This window comes from Pleurodeles waltl, chromosome 6 (assembly GCF_031143425.1).
Source record: "Pleurodeles waltl isolate 20211129_DDA chromosome 6, aPleWal1.hap1.20221129, whole genome shotgun sequence".
In the NCBI taxonomy this organism is placed as follows: Eukaryota; Metazoa; Chordata; class Amphibia; order Caudata; family Salamandridae; genus Pleurodeles; species Pleurodeles waltl.
In genome coordinates this window covers 205,655,476-205,677,101 of record NC_090445.1, presented here as the reverse complement: position 1 = coordinate 205,677,101, position 21,626 = coordinate 205,655,476, and the positions used below count along the sequence as shown (strand labels likewise).

Genomic DNA, 21,626 nt, shown 5'->3' with positions numbered 1-21,626 from the left:
ACACACTATTCTCACCCACCTGAGGGAAAACAATCTAACAATGGAGTTGTTACCAGCAAAGGGAGAAAATTACTACACCTCTTGACTCCAAAGATTTTCAATGAAAAACAACTTGCAACCTTCCGGAATCAACACTGGATGGCAGAAGTATGCAGAGCATGAGAGTCTACAGCACTACGGGCCACAAACAGATGCTTACTGGGAAGGTAACATTTTCCTTTCAGTATACAAACCAAGTTTAAAGTACACAAACTTTAAAAATACTAAAGTTACAGTTATAACTTTCATTTACAATTTAGTCACCACCTTTAAATTATTATAAGTAGTGGACCTCTTTACACACTCATTTCAGGTCGCTAACCAGACAACACTAACTGTAACCCACCACTCTACCATGCACTGTGTTCTCACAAATAATGATACTCCACTGTACAACACCAGACTGTACAAGACTCTCTGCCCCTCTACTGTACAACACTACACTCAACAACACTGAACTATATAACACTCTACTCCACTGTATAGCACTACACTCTACAACACTCTGCTACACTCCAGGCCACTCTAAGACACTCCACTCTATGGCACTCCAGTGGACAAAACTCCATGTACAACACTCAGCTCTACTGTCCAACATGCAACTACATTGTACAACATACCACTCCACCCTATCACACTACACCCCACAGCACAAAACACCATGGCACTCCACTGTACAACATGTTACTCCACTGTACGCAATGCCACTCTACTCTACTACACTCCACGATACTCCACTTAACAACACTAGACTGTACATCACTCTCCTTAACTGTACTGTACTACACTCCACTTTACCACACTCCAATCAGTGACAGTCCACACTGCGATTTGAATCACATTTCTATTAAAAAATAAAAACCATTAACAGACAATGCAAAAAAACAAAGGTTAAGGATAATTTATAGTTAGAAATACCTTATATATTCTTTCTATACTAGCCCAACTCAAAATACACAAGCATTGAAAATTGTAGTTATAATTATAACTTCAATTTATAATGTATGCACCACCTTTAAGTTACTATAAGTCTCACACCTCTGAACACAGTCTTGTCACCTCACTCTCCACACAATATTAACTATAACCAATGCCTCTTCCATGCACTGTTTATACCCTTGCATACTACATCACTTATAGCATGTGAAAGCATAGATTTCATTACAACACTTATAACTTCTCAAATGACATTACTTGCCACAACACAATGCATGGTAGAGTGGCTAATTATAGTTAGTTTTGGCTGGTTAGCAAGCTGAAGAGAATGTGTAATGAGGTCTGCTACTTAGAATAATTTGAAAGTGGTGAATAAATGGTAAATGAAAGTTTTAACTGTAACTTTTTTTAAAAGTTTGTGCAGTTTAAACTTTATATGTATATATGTTTGATGGCATGTGTAACTGCAGATACACATGCTGTGCATATCTCACCATCTAGTGTTGGGCTCAGAGTGTTACAAGTTGTTTTTCTTTGAAGAAGTCTTTTTTTTGAGTCACGGGATCGAGTGACTCCTCCTCTCGGTGATAGTGCACATGGGCATTGACTCCTTTGTTAGATCGTTTTCTTTCCACTGTCGGGTTTGGGCGTCTTTCCTCTCACTCTGGGACTTTCGATTCAGAAACTCTATATTCTCTCAAACGTTTCTTATACCGTCGGTATTGTTTCGAAGGGAGTTTCTTCTCAACTCGATCCAGTAGTACAGTCGGGATCAAGAATCGCCCTTTTGGACGCTCGCACCCTTCTTGGGCCTGTTCGGGCCTACTGCGTGATAGCCTGATGGATTGGACTCCATTCTGATTCTGTCCTCGGTGCCATGCGAAATACCCTTATACCGACCAGCACTTGGTCTGTAATCTCTGTCTTTCTCCGGAAAATCGAGAAGAAAGCTGTGAGGCGTGTCGGTCTTTTCGATCAAAGAAAACAATACGCGGTCGAAGGGCACGAAAACTGGAGATGGCGTCCAAGCACACGGAGTCCACCACCGACACCCTCGAAGAGGAGCAGGCACAAACAGCAGTTTCGATCCCAGGCTCTGACTCCGAGCAGAGTTCAGATGAGACAGCCAGCCAATAGCAGCCGTGCAGTACGTGAGTACACCTGCCCAACACCAGCTTTTAAAAATGCAGGCAATGCCTTGGGTGCATCACTGCTGTCAAGCCACGGTTCGACCCAGAAAAAATTAATCATCTACCCACCCTTGGTTTCGGCACCGAAAAAGGCCAAAACACTACATGTTACCACGCCTGTTTTGGTGTTGGGTCAAGCCAAAAATTACAAGCCTCAACCCCTGAATCGAGCCGAATGCCCAACGTCATCGGATCTGAAAAGGGTACGCTCTGCTTCGGAGCCGAAACCTCGGCCAACAGCTTTGGGGCTGAAACATCTCGGTCGAACTTCGGAGCCGAAAACATAATCTTATACAGAGGAGACAGGGTTTTCGGCTCGAATGAGGCAGGTGCCCAAAACATTGACTGAACATTCCTCTAAGGGAACAAAACATACCTCTGAACATCAAATGGAGGAATCAGACATTCAGCCTATTTTAGAGGTTATGGACAGCAAGCAGAGAAGAATAGAAATCCAGAAAGCGACTCGAAAAATTATTACTTCTCTACCTCCACAGAAGACAAGAAAGTTAGCATTTCAGGAGACTCTTGCTACTCCCCCACCACTGGCAAACATTTTCAAGCAGAAGGAAAAGCCGAAACCTATTCAACTTTCTCCACCACATTCACCGCAACTTTCTTTTTCACCACAACCTCTCACTCCACCACCACCACGTTCACCATCACACTCTCACACTTCTTCACAAGAAGAACAAAGGGGTGATTCCCGTTACACTGTAGACCCATGGGACATGTATGATTCGGATCCTATACCATCTAATGATCTGGATCTCTACCCTACAAGACCATCTCCACCAGAGGATAGCACAGCTTATAACCAAGTAATATCCAGGGCAGCTGCATACCATGGAGTACATGCAGAACCTTTAGAACAGGATTTCTTTTTTAATACGCTATCCTCAACTCATAAGCAATACCAGCGTTTACCAATGCTTCCTGGTATGCCTAAGCATGCAGAAGAAATATTTAAAAAACAGTTAAAGCTAGGGTTCTAACACCGAGGATTGACAAAAAATATAAGCCTACACCAACAGACCCAATTTACTTCACACAACAATTACCAACAGATTCAATTGTGGTCAGTGCAGCCAGGAAGCGTGCCAATAGTCAGTCTTTTGGGGATACCCCACCCCGTGACAAAGAAAGCAGAACATTTGATGCTGTGGGAAAAGGGTGGCAACACAAGCAGCCAACCAAAGGCGCAATGCCAATTCCCAGGCCACGTTAGCAAGGTATGACAGGGCACATTGGGATTAAATGCAAGAATTCTTGCAATACCTACCCAAGGAACACCAAAAGTGGGCGCAGCAAATTGTGGAAGAGGGTCAGGCCATAACAAATAATCAGATTAGGTCTGCTCTAGATGCAGCTAGAGGAATTAATATCAGCATCACACTTAGACGACATGCATGGTTGAGGTCCTCAGGTTTTAAACTGGAGATACAACAGGCGGTCCTTAATATGCCGTTTAACAAACAGCAACTCTTCGGAAACTCAAGAAAGACTCTGACCCATTTTGGAGTTCCTTTCAGAAACCGCAATTTAGGGGAGGTTTTACAACCAAGACTGCAGAGGCTTCCACCTCCCATCCAAAGCAATGACAGCAGTGCTACCCAAGGGGGTCATTTAGAGTCTCTTACAGAGGACAAAATTGCAGGGCCAGAGTAAAATTTGCAGCCTCAAAGGGTGCTTCCACACCCACTAAACAATGACTTCCCAAACATCCCACAATCCCATACGTCTTCTGTGAGAGGAAGACTGCAACAATTCCCAATTCTCACTGGCAAAACATCACCACAGATCAATGGGTGCTCTCAATTATCCGCAATGGTTATTGCCTAGAGCTCATCTCTGCTCCACCAAATATTCCACCTCGTTCTCACAGACTTTCTCCAGAACACACTGTTCTACTAAAACAAGAGGCACAATCTCTATTACTCAAGGAGGCAACAGAAATAGTTCCCATCTCACAGCAAGGGACAGGAGTATACTCCCTATACTTCCTTATACCAAAGAACAATGATACTCTCAGACCCATTCTCAATATCAGACCTCTCAATCTATATATCCTGTCAGAACATTTTCACATGGGCACTCTACAGGATGTCATTCCCCTACTACAAAACAAGATTACACAACTGCACTAGATCTCAAAGATACTTACTTCCACATTCCCATACATCCAGCTCACTGCAAGTATTTAAGGTTCGTAATCTCAGGCAAGCACTACCAATTCAAGTTACTACCCTCTGGAGTAACAACAGCACCAAGAGTGTCACAATATGTCTAGATGTAGTAGTGACATACCTCAAAAGACAGCACATACATGTCTTCCCTTATCTAGACGATTGGTTAATAAAATCCAGTACCATTCTAAAATGCCATCAACACACACAATACACAATAGATACCCTACACACATTAGGATTCGCAATCAATTACCAGAAATCTCATCTTCAGCCAGCTCAAATTCAACCTTATCGAGGCGCAATTCAGAATACTCAGTCAGCATTAGCCTACCCAAATCCACAACGGATACAAGCCTTTCACTACCTCATATCACAAATGCAGGTGAATCAAACTTACATAATAATATTTGTCATGAAACTATTGGGAATGATGGCATCATGCTTAGAGATAGTAACAAATGCGCGGCTAAACATGAGGCCACTGCAGCAGTGTATCTCACAACAATGGTCTTGGGCACAGGGACGGCTACAGGATCTAGTGTTAGACCGCCAAACTTACAAATCTCTGCAATGGTGGAATCACAACAACTTAACAAAGGGCGGCCATTTCAAGACCCTGTGCCACAGACCATAATCACAACAGATGCGTCAATGACAGGTTGGGGACCCATCTCAACAATCTAACGATACAAGGGGAATGGGACTCAATACAAAAAACTTATCACAGAAACCACTTGGAATTATTAGCGGTGTTCTTAGCCATCAAGTTATTTCAACCACAGATCATACACAAAATAGTCTTAATAAGAACATACAACATGACAGCAATGTATTATCTGAAAAAACAGAGGGGGACACACTCATCCTAATTGTCCCTTCTAGCTCAAACAATATAGAAAATGGCAATTCACAATCTCATTCACCTGCCAGCGGAATACATCCCAGGAATACACAACCAGCTAGCGGCCCTTCTAAGCAGGACGTAGCAACAAATACACAAATGGGAGATTCACCCACAAGTAATTCAATTTTAGTTTCAAATGTGGGGAACACCACACATAGACCTTTTCACAACAAGCAAAAATGCAAAATGCCAAAACTTCGCATCCACATATCCACACCCTCAGTCCAAGGGCAATGCTCTGTGGAGCAACTGGTCAGGGATATTTTCTTATGCTTTTCACCCTCTCCCGTTAATTCCATTTCTGGTCAACAAAATGCGTCACACTTCCCTCACCATGATACTCATAGCACCCAAGTGGGCACGCCAACACTGGTACATGACACTGCTAGATCTGTCAGTAGTACCACATCACAAACTTCCAAACAGACCAGACCTGTTAACTCAGAACAGCGGTCAAATCAGGCATCCCAATCCCAGTGTGCTCAATTTGGCGATTTGGCTCCTGAGGTCATAGAATTTGGATACCTACAGCTTCCATTAGAATGTATGGGCATTCTAAAACAAGCATGTAAACCAACAACCAGACAGCGCTATGCAAATAAATAGAAACGGTTTAAATACTACTGTCGACCTAAAAATATAGATCCAGCTAAAGCTTCGGTACAGGATATTGTGTGTTATTTGCTTTATTTACAAACTGCAAATCTTGCCTATTCCTCTATTAAAATTCATCTACCAGCCATATCAGCCTACCTACCAAACAGGCAACATAACTCTCTGTTAGAGTTCCTGTCATAAAAGCATTTATGGAAGGGCTTAAACGCATTATTCCTCCTAGAGTTCCACCGGCTCCTGCATGGAATCTTAATATTCTACTCACAAGTCTTATGGGTCCCCCTTTCGAACCCATGCACTCTTGCGCTATTCAATTTCTAACATGAAAGGTTGCTTTCTTGGTAGCAATTACTTCCTTGAGAAGAGTAAGTGAAATTCAGGCATTTCCTCTAGAAGAACCATTCTTCCAAGTACACAAACACAAAGTAGTATTTAGGACAAATCCACATTTTTGCCTAAAGTGGTTTAACCTTTTCACATCAATCACACAGTGGTATTGCCAGTCTTCTTTCCACAGCCAGACTCTACTGCTGAAAGAGCTCTCCACACTCTTGATCTCAAAAGAGCTCTAATGTATTATGGAGACTGAACAAAGGACTTTAGGAAAACTAAACAACTTTTTGTTGCTTTCCAACAACCTCATAAAGGTAATCCCATTTCAAAGCGAGGATTAGCTAGATGTATTGTAAAATGTATTCAAACATTTTACCTCAAAGCGAAAAGGCAGCTATTAATAACTCCAAAAGCACATTCCACTAGGAAAAAGGGTGCCTTCATAGCATTCTTAGGAAATATACCAATGTCAGATATCTGCAAAGCAACCACATGGTCCACACCACATACATTCCCAAAGCATTACTGTGTGGATGTGTTATCTAGACAACAAGCCAATGTTCAACAAGCAGTGGTAGAAACACTATTTCAAACTACTTCAACTCCTCCGGGCTAACCACCGCTTACTTGAGAGGAGAACTGCTTTTTAGTCTTTGCACAGCATGTGGATTTGCAGCTACACATGCCATCGAACGGGAAATGTCACTTACCCAGTGTACATCTGTTTGTGACATGTAGTGTTGCAGATTCACATGCGCCCTCCCTCCATCCCGAGAGCTTTTAGTCAATGTAGTACTTATTTGTACATATGTATATACATTTGCATGGACATCTTATTTACTTTTTATATATCTATAGTTGTGCATACACAATTCTTCACTCCTTACTTCACCCATGTGCACAGCATGTGAATCTGCAGCACTACATGCCACGAACAGATGTACACTGGGTAAGTGACATTTTCCATAAATATATACACACACACACACACACACACACATATGTATGTATATATATATATATATAGGCCTATCTTCTTCCTAGTGGCCATTATTTCATTGCGAAGAGTTAGTGAAATACTAGCATTCACTCTTGAAGAACCTTTTTTCCAAGTACACTAACATAAAGTTGTACTTAGAACAAAAACCCACATTTCTGCCAAAAGTGGTATCACCTTTTCACATAAACCAAACAGTGGAATTGCCTTTCCACAGCCAAATTCAATTGCAGACCTTAAAAGAGCTCTAATGTACTATATAGATAGAACCAAAGAATTCAGAAAAACAAAACAGCTTTTTGTTGCCTTTCAACAACCACATAACGGGAATCCTATCTCTAAGCAAGGGCTGGCAAGATGGATTGTTAAATGTATACAAACATGTTACATTAAGGCAAAAAGACAACTTTTAATCACACCTAAAGCACTTTCCACTAGGAAGAAAGGTGCATCTATGGCATTCTTAGGAAACATACCAATGGCAGAGATATGTAAAGCTGCCACATGGTCTACTCCACATACATTTACAAAACATTATTGTGTAGATGTATTTTGAAAGCAACAGGCCAACTGCTACAAGCTAGCCACTGCAATTTTTGGGGAGAGTAACTGCTTTGTAGTCTATGCATAGCATGTGTATCTGCAGCTACACATGCCATTGAACAGAATATGTCACTTACCCAGTGTTCATGTGTTTGTGGCATGTAGTGCTGCAGATCCACATGCACCCTCCCTCCTCCCCGGAAGCCTGTAGTTGTTGCAGTTTATTTCTTTTGTACATATGTAGATACATTTACATTTCTTACATTCTACCACTCCTTACGATACCCTTTTGCTGGAAAACAGTCTAACAACGGAGTCGATGCTTATGCGCAGTATGACCGAAAGGAGGAGTCACTCGATCTTGTGACTCTGAAAATACTTTTTCGAAGAAAAACAACTTGTAACACTCCGAGCCCAACACTAGATGGCGGAATAATGCATAGCATGTGAATCTGCAGCACTACATGCCACGAACAGATGTACACTAGGTAAGTGACATTTTCCATATATATATATATGTTCGATGGCATGTTTAGCTGCAGATACACATGCTATGCACTGTTCCTGCCATCTAGTGTTGGGCTCGGAGTGTTACAAGTTGTTTTTCTTCGAAGAAGTCTTTTCAGAGTCATGAGATCGAGTGACTCCTCCTTTCGGTCATACCTTCGGGGCTTCCGTGCCCAGCTGAGGCCCGGTCGGCCAGACCACAAACGTCATTGAAGCCTCATGGACCGGACCCCCTTCCGTTTCTGTCCGAAGTGCCACGATAAGTATCCATATACAGACAAGCATCGGGTCTGTAATCTGTGTCTGTCACCCGAGCACAGAGAAGATACTTGCAAGGCCTGCAAGTCCTTTCGGTCGAAAAAAAGACCTTGAGAGATCGGAGGGCGAGGCTCATGCAGATGGCATCAAAAGCATCGGAACACCTCGACGTCGAAGAGGAGGAGATGGCTATCTCCAGCCAGGAATTGGACTCGGACGACTCCAATGGAGACCGACCGCCTACAGCAGGCCAACAAGTGAGTACGCCTGCCCCGACCCAACCCCAAAGTCAACCGAAAAAACATAGGGCCTTGGGGACGCCACTGCCTGAAGGCCATGGCTCGACCCATAAAAAAAGCAGTGACCAAGCAACACCTTCGGCACCGAAAAAGGCCAAAATTGTGCCGAAGCCTTCCGACTCGAGCCGAGAACCCGGCGACGAAAAAAGTCGGCATCGCCTTGTCAATCGACTAAGCCCCGAAAGAGCCTTTTGGAGCCGAGGCCAACCATCACCATGGGCATTTCAGTGCCGAGAAAACCGGCTTCAGAGCCAAAACAGACCTCTTACACAGAGGAACATGGGCTCTCTAAACAGCTAAAGGAGAGGCACAGATTTGAAGAGGAGCTGGACACTGAAGAGTTTGACCAAACACAGGCACGGATACAGATCCATAAGGGTACTGGAAAGATCCAAACTGCCCCTCCTCTCAAGTTCAAGAGAAAGCTGGCTGGCTATCCAACCTCAATCAGAGACTGAGACTGATCAGCCAAGAGCTAAAGTGGCTTGGGAGAAATCACCAACTTGCCATTTTTCACCGGAACTTTCTCCCCCGCATTCGCCACAAAGGACAGGGTCACCAATTGGCACGCCCACTGCACAGTCACCCACACATACTATGCAAACGCAAGATGATGTAGACCCCTGGGACCTCTACGATCCCCCTGTCTCGGACAATAGCCCTGAGTGCTACTTCTCAAAACCATCTCCACTGGAGTATAGCACCTCGTACTCCCAAGTCTTGACCAGGGCTGCTGCATTCCATAATGTTAGTATGCGTTCTGACCCATTGGAGGATGACTCTTCAATACCCTGGCCTCCACGCATACATCATACCAGAGAGTGCCTATGCTACCTGGCATGCTTAAACATGCACAGCATGTTTTTCAAGAGCCGGTAAAGGGAAGAGCCATCACACCGCGGGTGGAAAAAAAGTGCAAACCACCCCTGTCGGACCCAGTGTTCATTACGCAACAGCTCCCACCAGACTCCATAGTGGTTGGTACCGCAAGAAAAGGAGCAAACTCACAATCATTGGGAGATGCACCACCTCCGGATAAAGAGAGTTGCAAATTTGACACAGCGGGAAAGAGTGTGGCGTCACAAGCTGCCAACCAATGGCGTATCGCAAATTCACAAGCCCTCCTCGCCCGTTACAACCGAGCTCACTGGGATGAAATGAGTGATATCATCCAGCATCTACCTAAAGAGTATCAAAAACTGGCTCAACAGGTGGTGGAGGAAGGGCAAGCAATTTTGAACAATCAAATTCGTTTGGCATTGGATTCCGCAGACACTGCCGCAAGAACTGTGAACACGGCAGGTCCAATTAGGCAACATTCTTGGTTAAGGTCCTCAGGATTCAAACCTGAGATACAGCAGGCAGTATTGAACATGCCATTTAACCAGCAACAACTGTTTGGCCAGAAGTGGACACAGCCATTGAAAAGATGAAGAAAGACACTGACACAGCCAAAGCCATGGGCGCGCTCTACTCGTCCCAGTATAGAGGTACATTTAGGAAACCACAATTTAGGGGAGGTTTCAGACAGCAACCTTCAGAGACATCCATCTCTCAAGCAAAACCCACCTACCAATTCCAATATCAGAGAGGGGGGTTTCGCGGATCATTCAGGGGACAATTCCCAAGATCAAGGGGAAAGTTTCAGCCTACCAAGCAGGCCACCAACAACAAACAGTGAATTCACTGTCACCCTTCCCCAACACACATCACCAGTAGGGGGAAGATTAACATTTTACCACAAACATTGGTCAGACATAACCACGGACACATGGGTCCTATCAATTATCCAACATGGTTACTGCATAGAATTCACACATTTCCCTCCAGTTATTCCCCCAAGAGCGCACAAACTGTCAGCACAACATCTAGACATGTTACAAATAGAGGTTCAAGCACTATTAACAAAACAAGCCATAGAACTAGTACCTCACCAACAAAAAGGAACAGGGGTTTATTCCCTATATTTCCTTATTCCCAAAAAGGAAAAAACACTAAGACCAATCTTAGATCTCAGAACTTTAAACCTTTTCATCAAATCAGAACACTTCCACATGGTCACACTACAAGATGTAGTCCCCTTACTAAAACACAGAGAATACATGACAACACTGGATCTAAAGGATGCGTATTTCCATATACCCATCCAACCATCTCACAGAAAATACCTCAGGTTTGTCATACAGAGCAAACATTACCAATTCAAGGTACTGCTCTTCAGGATAACAACAGCACTCAGAGTATTTACAAAATGCCTCGCTGTAGTAGCAGCTCATATAAGGAGACATCACATGCACGTATTCCCATATCTCGACGACTGGCTAATAAAAGCCAATACTCAACATTGGTGTCAAAATCACATGCAGTATGTAATAGATACCCTACACAGACTAGGTTTCTCTATAAATTACCAAAAATCTCACTTACAACCATCCCAAGTACAACAATACTTGGGAGCAACACTCAACACACAAAGAGCAATTGCCACTCCAAGCCTGCAAAGAGTTCAATCTTTTCAAAACATGGTGTCAAACATACAACCAAATCAGCACTACACAGTCAGATTTGTCATGAAACGCCTAAGCATGATGGCATTATGCATCGCTTTTGTCCCAAATGCGCGCTACAGATGTGGCCCTTGAAGCAGTGCCTAGCAAAACAATGGACGCAGGCACAGGGTCAACTTCAAGATCTAGTGTTGATAGACCGCCAAACACACTATTCGCTTCAATGGTGGAACCCTGTAAATTTAAACAAAGGGCGGCCTTTTCAAGACCCTGTGCCTCACGCCATTCTCACAACAGATGCTTCAATGATTGGGTGGGGAGCACACCTCAAAAATCACAATATACAAGGACAATGGGACAATCAGCAAAGACAACTACACATAAATCACTTAGAGCTGCTAGCAGTCTCCCTAGCACTAAACGCTTTTCAACCCCTTCTAGTTCACAAACACATTCTTGTCAAAACAGACAATATGACAACAATGTACTACCTAAACAAACAGGGGGAGACACACTCGTCACAACTATGCCTCCTAGCACAAAAAATTTGGCATTGGGCAATTCACAACAACATTCACCTAATAGCACAATATATACCAGGCATTCACAATCAGTTAGCCGACAATCTCAGTCGAGATCACCAGCAAACTCACGAGTGGGAAATACATCCCCAGATTCTACAAGAATACTTTCACCACTGGGGAACACCAGACATTGATCTGTTAGCAACAAAACAAAACACAAAATGCCAAAACTTCAAATCCAGGTACCCACACCCTCAGTCCAAGGGCAATGCTCTATGGATCAATTGGTCAGGAATATTTGCTTACGCTTTTCCCCCTCTCCCACTCATTCCTTTCCTAGTCAACAAACTGAGTCAAAACAAACTCAAACTAATACTCATAGCACCAATGTTGGCTCGCCAACCGTGGTACACCACACTGTTGGACCTCTCATTCTACCACTCCTACCTCACCCTATGCGGGAAAACAATCTAAGATAGAGTCTATGCCCATGAGCAATGGAGCCGAAAGGGAGGAGTCACTCGGTCCTGTGACTTGAAAAGACTTCTTCGAAGAAAAACAACTTGTAACACTCCGAGCCCAACACTAGATGGCAGGAAGAGTGCACAGCATGTGAATCTGCAGCGGAACATGCCACAAACAGAGGTACACTGGGTAAGTGACATTTTCCATACATATATAAATAAGATAGATAGATAGGTAGATAGATAGATAGATAGATAGATAGATAGATAGATAGATAGATAGATAGATAGATAGATAGATTGATAGAAACAGATTCCACTGTATGACACTTTACTCCACTCAATGCTACACCACTTGAATCGACTCCACTGTATGATACTTTGCCCCACTTCACATCACTGTACAACACTTCACTCTATGCTCCTTTTACGATGCATTGCTTATACTCTTTAATATTACATCGCTTATACTATAAAACCATAGCACTGACAATAATACTTACTGCATCTCTAATGGCATAATTTGTGAGAACAACGTGCATGGTAGAGTTGCGAGTTATAGTCAATTTAGTCTGACTAGCGAGTTGACAACACTTTCTACGGAGGTGAGCGAGTTACACAAATTTGAAAGTTGTGGGTAAATTATAAATTAAAGGTATAACTATAACTTTGGAATTTCTAATATTTGTGTAGTCTAGGATTAGTTTGTATAAAAAGAATAAAGATAAAGTAATTTGAAGGTGGTGTGGAAATTATAAATATATGTTAGAACTATGGCCCTCATTCTGACCTTGGCGGGCGGCGGAGGCCGCCCGCCAAAGTCCCGCCGTCAGGTTACCGTTCCGCGGTCGAAAGACCGCGGCGGTAATTCTGACTTTCCCGCTGGGCTGGCGGGCGGTCGCCTTCAGACCGCTAGCCAGCCCAGCGGGAAAGAGGCTTCCACGATGAAGCCGGCTCGGAATCGAGCCGGCGGAGTGGAAGCTGTGCGACGGGTGCAGTTGCACCCGTCGCGTATTTCACTGTCTGCGCAGCAGACAGTGAAATACATGTAGGGGCCCTCTTACGGGGGCCCCTGCAATGCCCATGCCAGTGGCATGGGCACTGCAGGGGCCCCCAGGGGCCCTGCGACCCCCCCTACCGCCATCCGGATCTCGGCGGTCCGACCGCCGGGATCTGGATGGCGGTAGGGGGGGTCGGAATCCCCGCGGCGGTGCAGCAAGCTGCGCCGCCGCGGAGGATTCAATGGGGCCGCGGTACACTGGCGGGACCCCGCCAGTGGTGCCGGTCCGACCGCGGCTTTACCGCCGCGGTCGGAATCCCCATTGGAGCACCGCCGGCCTGTCGGCGGTGCTCCCGCGGTCCTCCGCCCTGGCGGTCAAAGACCGCCAGGGTCAGAATGACCACCTATGATTTAAAAATTTCCAATATTTGTATAGTTTGGTTTTGTTTCTTTTAATATATATATGTCGCCACCAGTGCAATATGCATTTTTATATATATGTTACCTACTGGCAGTGGCCAGGAAGTAGTTATAGCTAGGACCATGCTTCCATATAAAAAACGTTTTTTGACTAGCCTATATCTTTGACACCGTTTGACGAATCTTCACGAAGTTTTCCCAAAAAAGTGGCCCAGTGATTCTTGTTGCCTACAGGACGTTTTGGGGTGATCCGTCAAGCAGGGTCCTTGAAAAAGGGGACCAAAAAACATTGTATTTCCCATGTTAATTCCCATAGGTCCTGTCAATACGCCTACAGCCTGAATCACTGAACAGAATTACACCAGATTTTGCAGAATACTAGCTCCTGGTACGCAGATTGTGCTTTTTGTTATTCAGTGTCAATCCATTCAGTAATTTAGGAGATATTTAAGGGCAATACATTTGTATATTGTAAATTTTCACGCATATGCATGCAAAAAGAAAGTGGCGTAAGGGGTCAGGGTGAAGGTACCCCGACCCCAGGGGTGTGATATAGGGTGATTAAGGGGAAAATTGTAGGTTTAATATAATTTTGCTGCACAACTCTCGATATGCGTGATAATTCGCAAATTTCTGTGAATTATTTGCTAAACATTCGCGATTATGGAAATATTTTAAAGAAAAACCACAGACTCATTCATACACCAATTTATTCACTCATGCATGCACTCAGAGGCTCAAGCGCCCACTCACACACCCACTCAGACACTCTTGCACCCAGTCAGGCCCACACATAGACTCACACACCCACTTTCAGACCTACTCAGACACTCATGCACCAATTTACACATCCACTGACAGAGACAGGCCCTGTGGCCAACTTGTGCTCTTGGTTGAGGAACACAATGGTTTATGGAGATTAAGGATATTGAAATTGCCAGAGGAGAGATTACCAGCTGAGAAGAGTTTGCATGGGGCTGGTGAGTGAGACATATCATAGACATAAAAATGATCACTTTCAACAGCAAGGTGTAGTAGTTTGCATGATGGAGTCCTCATTTTAATGAACAACCAATCCATACAGTGTTAGCTAGGGATAGCATTGGAAATTGGAGTCTGGAGGTTAGGAGAGGGAGCATATTTTCAGTGTAGAGGTTGTAGGTGAGCCACATGAGATAATGTCCCCAATAAAGTGAAATGATGTGCTTGGATGTCAAATATGTCCTGTCTTGGTGAGAACATTTGTGTGTTCTCTTGCAAGGGACACAACAACATCACTTTGTTTGTTCAACATTTAACAATCACAGCTCTGACTAGAGCATATAGATAGGGTAGACATGTCTGTATTTTGTGTGTTACATCTAGATCATGGAAACCTCCATATTCTTCAAACCAGATCATTACCTGTTCAAAGCTTTGAAACAATGGCGTTTCCTACTAAGTAAAATAGCGCTATATCATAAGCCGTATCTTTTTCTTCTTTATAAGTTTATAAGTGCAACCTTTGTGCCCAGTTATAAAAGACTTTGTGCAGGAGATCGAATTTCATCTCCTCTTGGCTTCTCTCTGTATTCAAGGCTAAGATGTAGTTACTGTGGCCGCATTTGTTAAAGGTTTGTGGGGTGCTTGTGTGACACAGCCCATCTCTCTCTTTGTCTCTCTCCCCTCTCTTGCCCTCTGTCAATAATTCCCAGACTCCAAATTCAAAGTCCTAGCAAACAAGTGGAGTCATGGAACTTCACAATATTGTTAGTGGGGCCCGGATGCTCAGCCTGGATTTCCCTTTCATTAGTGCAGCGATTGCAGTTGCACCAGGCGCTGGGTCCCAGTTTTGCCTGTCTTCTACTCAAACTAGGAGAGGGAGTCCAATTTTCCTTAATGTGATAGGGCACAGAGTATACTTGCTATGCCACGGAGGTCTGGGAAATATCTGAAGTCCAATGCCTAGCACTGTTGACTGGGAGACTACAGTATATGCTCCATATGCCACAAGGCATGACAGCACTGCCCCAATCCCAGTTACCCTGCTTCAGCCAACCACTGCCTTCAATCCATTGCAGGTGTTCATCATTGCCTCTTTTCTAGCTAGGCAGTATTTTCCACTCTGGGCTGTTTCTGTCTCCCAACAGAAGTGACATCTAAACTTCCTGGATGGATAAATGGTATTGCAGGAAGTGGTGTCAGGAACAGCACTGCAGGAAAATAATCTCGTACAGTTATATTACATTTCTGGCACTGTGAGAAAAGCAGTGGACAGTGTAGGTAGAGGCTTAGCACTGTATGTAAGGATATATAGATTTTGGTAACTCAAGGCTCGTGCTGGAAAGTGCTGATGCATAGATGAAGGTAGCAGGCAGTAATCTTCACTATGTGCCTCTAGCGCCATGGCAGTATTTGTGCTACCAGAATACCGTAGCCAGAGTATCTTGTGACATAAATACTGTTTTCTAAATATCTTTTACAAAACATGTTGCCCGCTTGGAGTTAATAATGGAAATTCTACACACATTAGGCTGATATTTTTAAACAGTATTTGAAGTCTTTGATGTTATGTAAATATTTCTTAATAAAACATAGATAGGGCATCAAGGATGGGCTGGTTTTATTATTGATACCATTGATCTAATTCCGCTTAGTACTTACTCAAATAGTAATGATTGTGATAGGGAAAAAGTAAAAGGGAGTAATGACTTGATAACCATCCATATTATTACTTCAAGTCCAGTTATTCTTTGGCACAATTCATCCTCAAACTGGTCCATGTATGTCACTGATTGCTATGCACAGCTGTTACTGAGGACATGTACTTGGGAAACGGAAGGGATAGAAACCTAAATTAAATGGTCAAAACATGTTACAAATATAATTGATGGCAAACAGCACTGGCCTGTCTTGCAGGTGCAGGCTCTACCACAAACAGCAAGGACTGATAAGGAAAAAGTGTATTTGAGGTAACGAAGCGTAGCAGTAAGTAATCATAGCAATCTCATTGCCTTGAGAGCTAATCAAATAGTAATGCGCCTGGTTCAAATCCCACTTGACTTCTGATCTATGTTGTTCCCATTTCGTGGGTAGTCGATGGATGAAAAATCCAGTCTGTTTATGTGTGTGCGAGCAGTATGAAGGATCCTGGAAGTCAGGGACTGTTGCAGTCAAAAAATAGAAAATCTCCATGAACATAAAAGATGGTAGGTGATGTATTCTAAGACGGTATTTCCTTCTGTCTCTCTTGCTTAGCGTTACAGTCTCAGCTAAACAGTATCCACCACGGAATGGGATCCTTCTTGGTCTTTGTGGGCTTGAAAGGATCGAAAGAGGAACTGGGACTCAAGTCAACCAATTGCTGGATCTTCAAGCACAATGATATGGACAACATGTAAGTGAGGGTGGGGACCAATAATCAATCAGTTTTCCAGTATCCATTGTCAACACATGAGCAAACTGACTAACTTCTGTCAAGGTAGTACAATACTTGTATCTGCCATGGGTCTGTCCAACCCTATAGAACAATACACAAAGGGCAGCCACAATAATTATTTTTATGTTCGGGACAAGGGTACTGTGACAACAATATATCACAAGATGTTCCCACTTAACATGTATTACATCTGTTCCAGAGTAAATCAACAGATGACTGACCACAAATGTGTCTTATCCAAAATTATTGATTATTTTATTACGTTTTACAAAAATACATTGTTTTCATTTGCTATAATATATTCACAACCGCTTTAAATATATAGTGAAACATTCATATCATACTTCTGTTCTCATTGTACAGTTTAAAATACAATCCATTAATCATAAACCCCGCATAGAAAGTAAAGCCCTCACATCATACCATTCAGACAACTTCACACATACTCATAATACTAGACCACTTGTGTCAAACCAATCCATACACACCTTAACAGGGAGGTTATCGTTTATCTCTTCCACAACTTTTGGGTCATAGTTTGGGGACTTTCAGTGGTAGTGTTATTTCTGTGCAACCTTCTTCAGGACCAACTGTGATAAAAATATATATTTTTTGTGTTCTGAATATGGGGTATGTTCGAAATACAATACAATGTAATGTTTAATGTTTAGGCTCATGGCACAGCAACGGGTCACTTTAAATTGATTTATTTGTACTTTTGTACTTTAAATCTGCATATATTCTATGATTATAGCCATTCATAACTCTAGCATGGTCACCAAGTTATTGCTTACATCGTGCACATTATGTTAATAGTGCTACAACCAGGTATTACTAGTCTTTCTTCATGTGTGCAAACTCCACATCTATTGTGAGTCTACCAGTGCATGACTGACAACTTAAGATGCTCTCCCACATGCTACATGCACCTATCCCACATGCCAATACATAGTGATGAGTTTTAACATAAAGTGCCCCTCACAGGTGTGCTTGTTTGTGACAGACAATTATCCAGTCACTCAATTACTCACATATTGCTCATACGTTCCTCAGTTGGTAGCTCCAATTACTATCAGCTAAGCATCAAATTGGAAAATGTACGATCATCCCTAAATATAACATCTGATTGAAATTCATAAATGTTTTGACTTTATTAATTTGGACACATTGGCCTTCATTATGACCCTGCCGGTCTACTGACTTCCAGGGCCACGGTGGCGGTTTCACTGCCATCAGGCTGGTGGTGAAGACTGCCAAATTATGAGTGTGGTGGATTGGCCTCTGCCAACTTGCCACCTGCCCACTTGTACGGCCAGGGCAGTCGGATCCGCTGGGCCGGAGATGACCATCTCCACCCGGTGATCCAGAGAAGACCGCTGACGATATTTATGAGCCGCCTTTCCACCAGGGTTACCATGGTGGTAGCACCGCCATAAAAACCCTGGCAGAAATGCTACAGATGACAGGGAATTTATTCCCTGTTACTGGTAGACGACTCCCCCACTGCAAGCACATTCTCCCCCTCCCCCTCACAAAGTACAACACCCCCACCAAGTACAGCGCCTCCCTCCCCGCATACATGCACATGCACACAGACACCCACACGCACCGTGCATAAACTCATTCACCAACACTGACATACAGGCATTCACTCACATGCATTCACTTCGGCACTCATACTCGCATTCACCACAACATACACACACGCATACTCACTTACATTCATACACTCATTCAACCACGCATACACACATTCATGCACACACGCAGACTACATCCATTCACACATGCACACACAACACCCACCTTCCCCTGTCGAACGATCGACTTACCTGGTCTGGGGAGGAGGTCGTCTGGCAGGGAATGGGCGCTTTCACGGCTGGCAGCACCCCGCCATCAGGACACCGCCAGGCCGTATTACTGCACACAATATGGCAGGCGGTGTCCTACTGGTGGGGCGGTGCCAATGGTAGAACCGCCCCAGTGTCTCCACCCACCAGCAGGACTACTGCTGGATTTCCACCCAAAATGTGGCGGAAATCTAGCAGTACCCATAATATTGTGGGTAGAAGACCACCAGCACTGGCGTTTTTCGGGCGCCCGTGGCTTTGGCAGTCTTTGAAAAAGACCGCCAAAGTCATAATGAGGGCCATTATCTTTTCTAAATTCCATGGAGAATATTTTCCAATATAGAACTTACTTGTCAATCCTTTATCTTAATACCCCCAAACATGCTTTTTTTCATATCTTTTTATTGAGATTAACACATCATTTATCAACTTAATCATGCATAAGAACATCAATCCAATACATCTGCACTTAGATGGTTTAGATCACATTGGCCCTCATCCGCCCACCATATTACAGATACTGCTGGATTTCCGCCACATTTTGGGCAGAAATCTAGCAGTGGTCGTGCTGGGGGAGTCATATGACAGTGATAGGGAAGAAGTTCCCTGTCACCGGTAGCCTTTCCGGTGGGGTTTTCGTGGAGGTACTACCGCCGCGGAAACCCTGGTGGAAAGGCGGTTAATAATACTGCCAGCGGTCTTCTGTGGACCGCGGAGTCGGAGATGGTCATCCCTGGCCCAGCGCGTCCGACCACCCTGGCGATACAAGTGGGGATGTGGCGGGTTGGCAGAGGCCAAGTCGCCACCCTCATAATTTGGAGGTCTTCACCGCCAGCCTGTTGGTGGTAAAACCGCCACTGTTGCCCTGCCAGGATCATAATGAGGGCCATTATATCTGTGAGGGTGCTAACCAACCACATGATGGGTATACACGATAGTTGCTATTGTTAATCGCTGGGGATATACTGAATCACCCAAACATTTAGTATGAGAGCAATGGAGTTAGTGCAGGGAGCTCGGATGAAAATGTGAAAATGATAGTGATTCCTAAAAGGATCAAGCATTGAGAAGGGACTGGGCCATGGTAAGCGCTAGCCGTAAAGGCCGCAGGGGTCGGGCCATGCACATCACAGCATGGGGTGAAGCAACAGGACTCATCACCAGGTAATGAATGTCTCAAAACAGAAAACAAAGCTAACCACTTCTTGAACCGTCTGGGGCAGGCGGTTCTTGTTATTTAGGTTGGGTAATTATCATTTTTTGGCCTCCACATTAAGAATGTATGTGTCCCAGTGTCCCATCCCTGTACTCAGCAAGCCCTTATTTTTTGCTGTGTGAAATGTATTGGTTTCGGCCTGGGCCCACAGGAGCAGGGTTGGCAACCATTGTCCCCTATCTGGCGCCAGTGGGGCTTTCCATGTCATGGCTATCTGGTGCTTGAAAAGGGCAAACACAAGATCAACAAATCTGTGTGTTTCGAGCCTTTGGCCTTGGGTCTGATTCCCAGCAAACAAGATTCAGGAGTGGGAGATAAGGTGTGGTCCACCAGTTCTGATGTGAGTGCTGTGACCTCATCCAGGATCCTTTTGTAATGGGGGCATTTCCACAGCATATGGTAGAACCCGGCATCGGGTAGCCTGCTTCACGGGCATTCAGTGTGTGCATCTGGAAATATCTGGCCAGTTAGGTGTGACGATAGGTATGTTTGGTGGATAAAATTAAATTGTGTGTATCTGAATCTGGGGTTACGAGATACGCCTTTAACCTGATGGAGGGCAAGCATCCAAGCTTTATTCGCCAATGGAGGATCCAATACATTGTCCCACCTGGCCCTCGCCCGGGTTAGGGTAGTTAGCGGTGCAGCTAGTAGAGTGAAATATGACACAGATACTGCCTGGTGTGCGGTCCCCCATGTTAGGAGTGTGTGCAAAGCGGGCATTAATGCAGGTTCCTTCTCCCCTGCCCCCCATGTTACTTGTAGGTGGCGTTAAATGGTATAATAAGAGAGGAACAATCCTGGTCTAACAATGTGTTCAATCCTAATGTCTTGAAAAGATAGTACTGAGCCCTCATGGAAGAAGCATTCCACTTTGGTGAATCCCACTGCTCACCAGGGTATATCATGCTGCGATTTTAGGCGGTACATGCCTGTTATTTGATCTGTTGGTATATGGGGGGGGGAGTATGGAGTGGGCTGGCCCTTTTAATATAGGTATCGCTAGTAGTACTGTTGAGCCGTTCGCATCTGTAGTGGCTGGTGGCTGTAGTGGCTGGTGTTGATGGTGGATCTTGCGGTCTGCCAGCCAGAAGAATATATTAGAGTCACCCATAAAAGCCCGAGCTGCTAATTGTTCCGGGGTGGCAGCCTGGTAAAGCCAAGTCATAGTTCATTGCAGCTTTGCCGCAGCATAATATAATTCGAAGTGTGGTGCAGCCAACCCTCCCTCCATCAGTGGGCGCTTTATGATCGATAGTGCTACCCTTCACCTACCCAACGCCCACACCAGTTCCAATAGCAATCCAGCGAGGTCTCGAAAGAAAGGTTTAGGAAGTACAACCTGGAGGGCAGCAAAGAGGTGTAATAGCCCTGGCAGGATCAGCATTTTGGATATCCTAACACGGCCCAGTTGTGA

The 21,626-nt window shown here is 44.2% G+C and overlaps 1 protein-coding gene across 1 annotated transcript in view; it reads left to right on the top strand.

Moving 5' to 3' along the window:
• The window catches only part of LOC138299535 (all-trans-retinol 13,14-reductase-like), a 152,163-nt gene that overhangs the window by 75,449 nt on the left and 55,088 nt on the right, over nt 1-21,626 (top strand). The window contains exon 7 of the mRNA XM_069237831.1: nt 16,963-17,101. Coding sequence (XP_069093932.1) covers nt 16,963-17,101 — 139 coding nt within the window. The remainder of the gene's footprint in view (nt 1-16,962; nt 17,102-21,626) is intronic.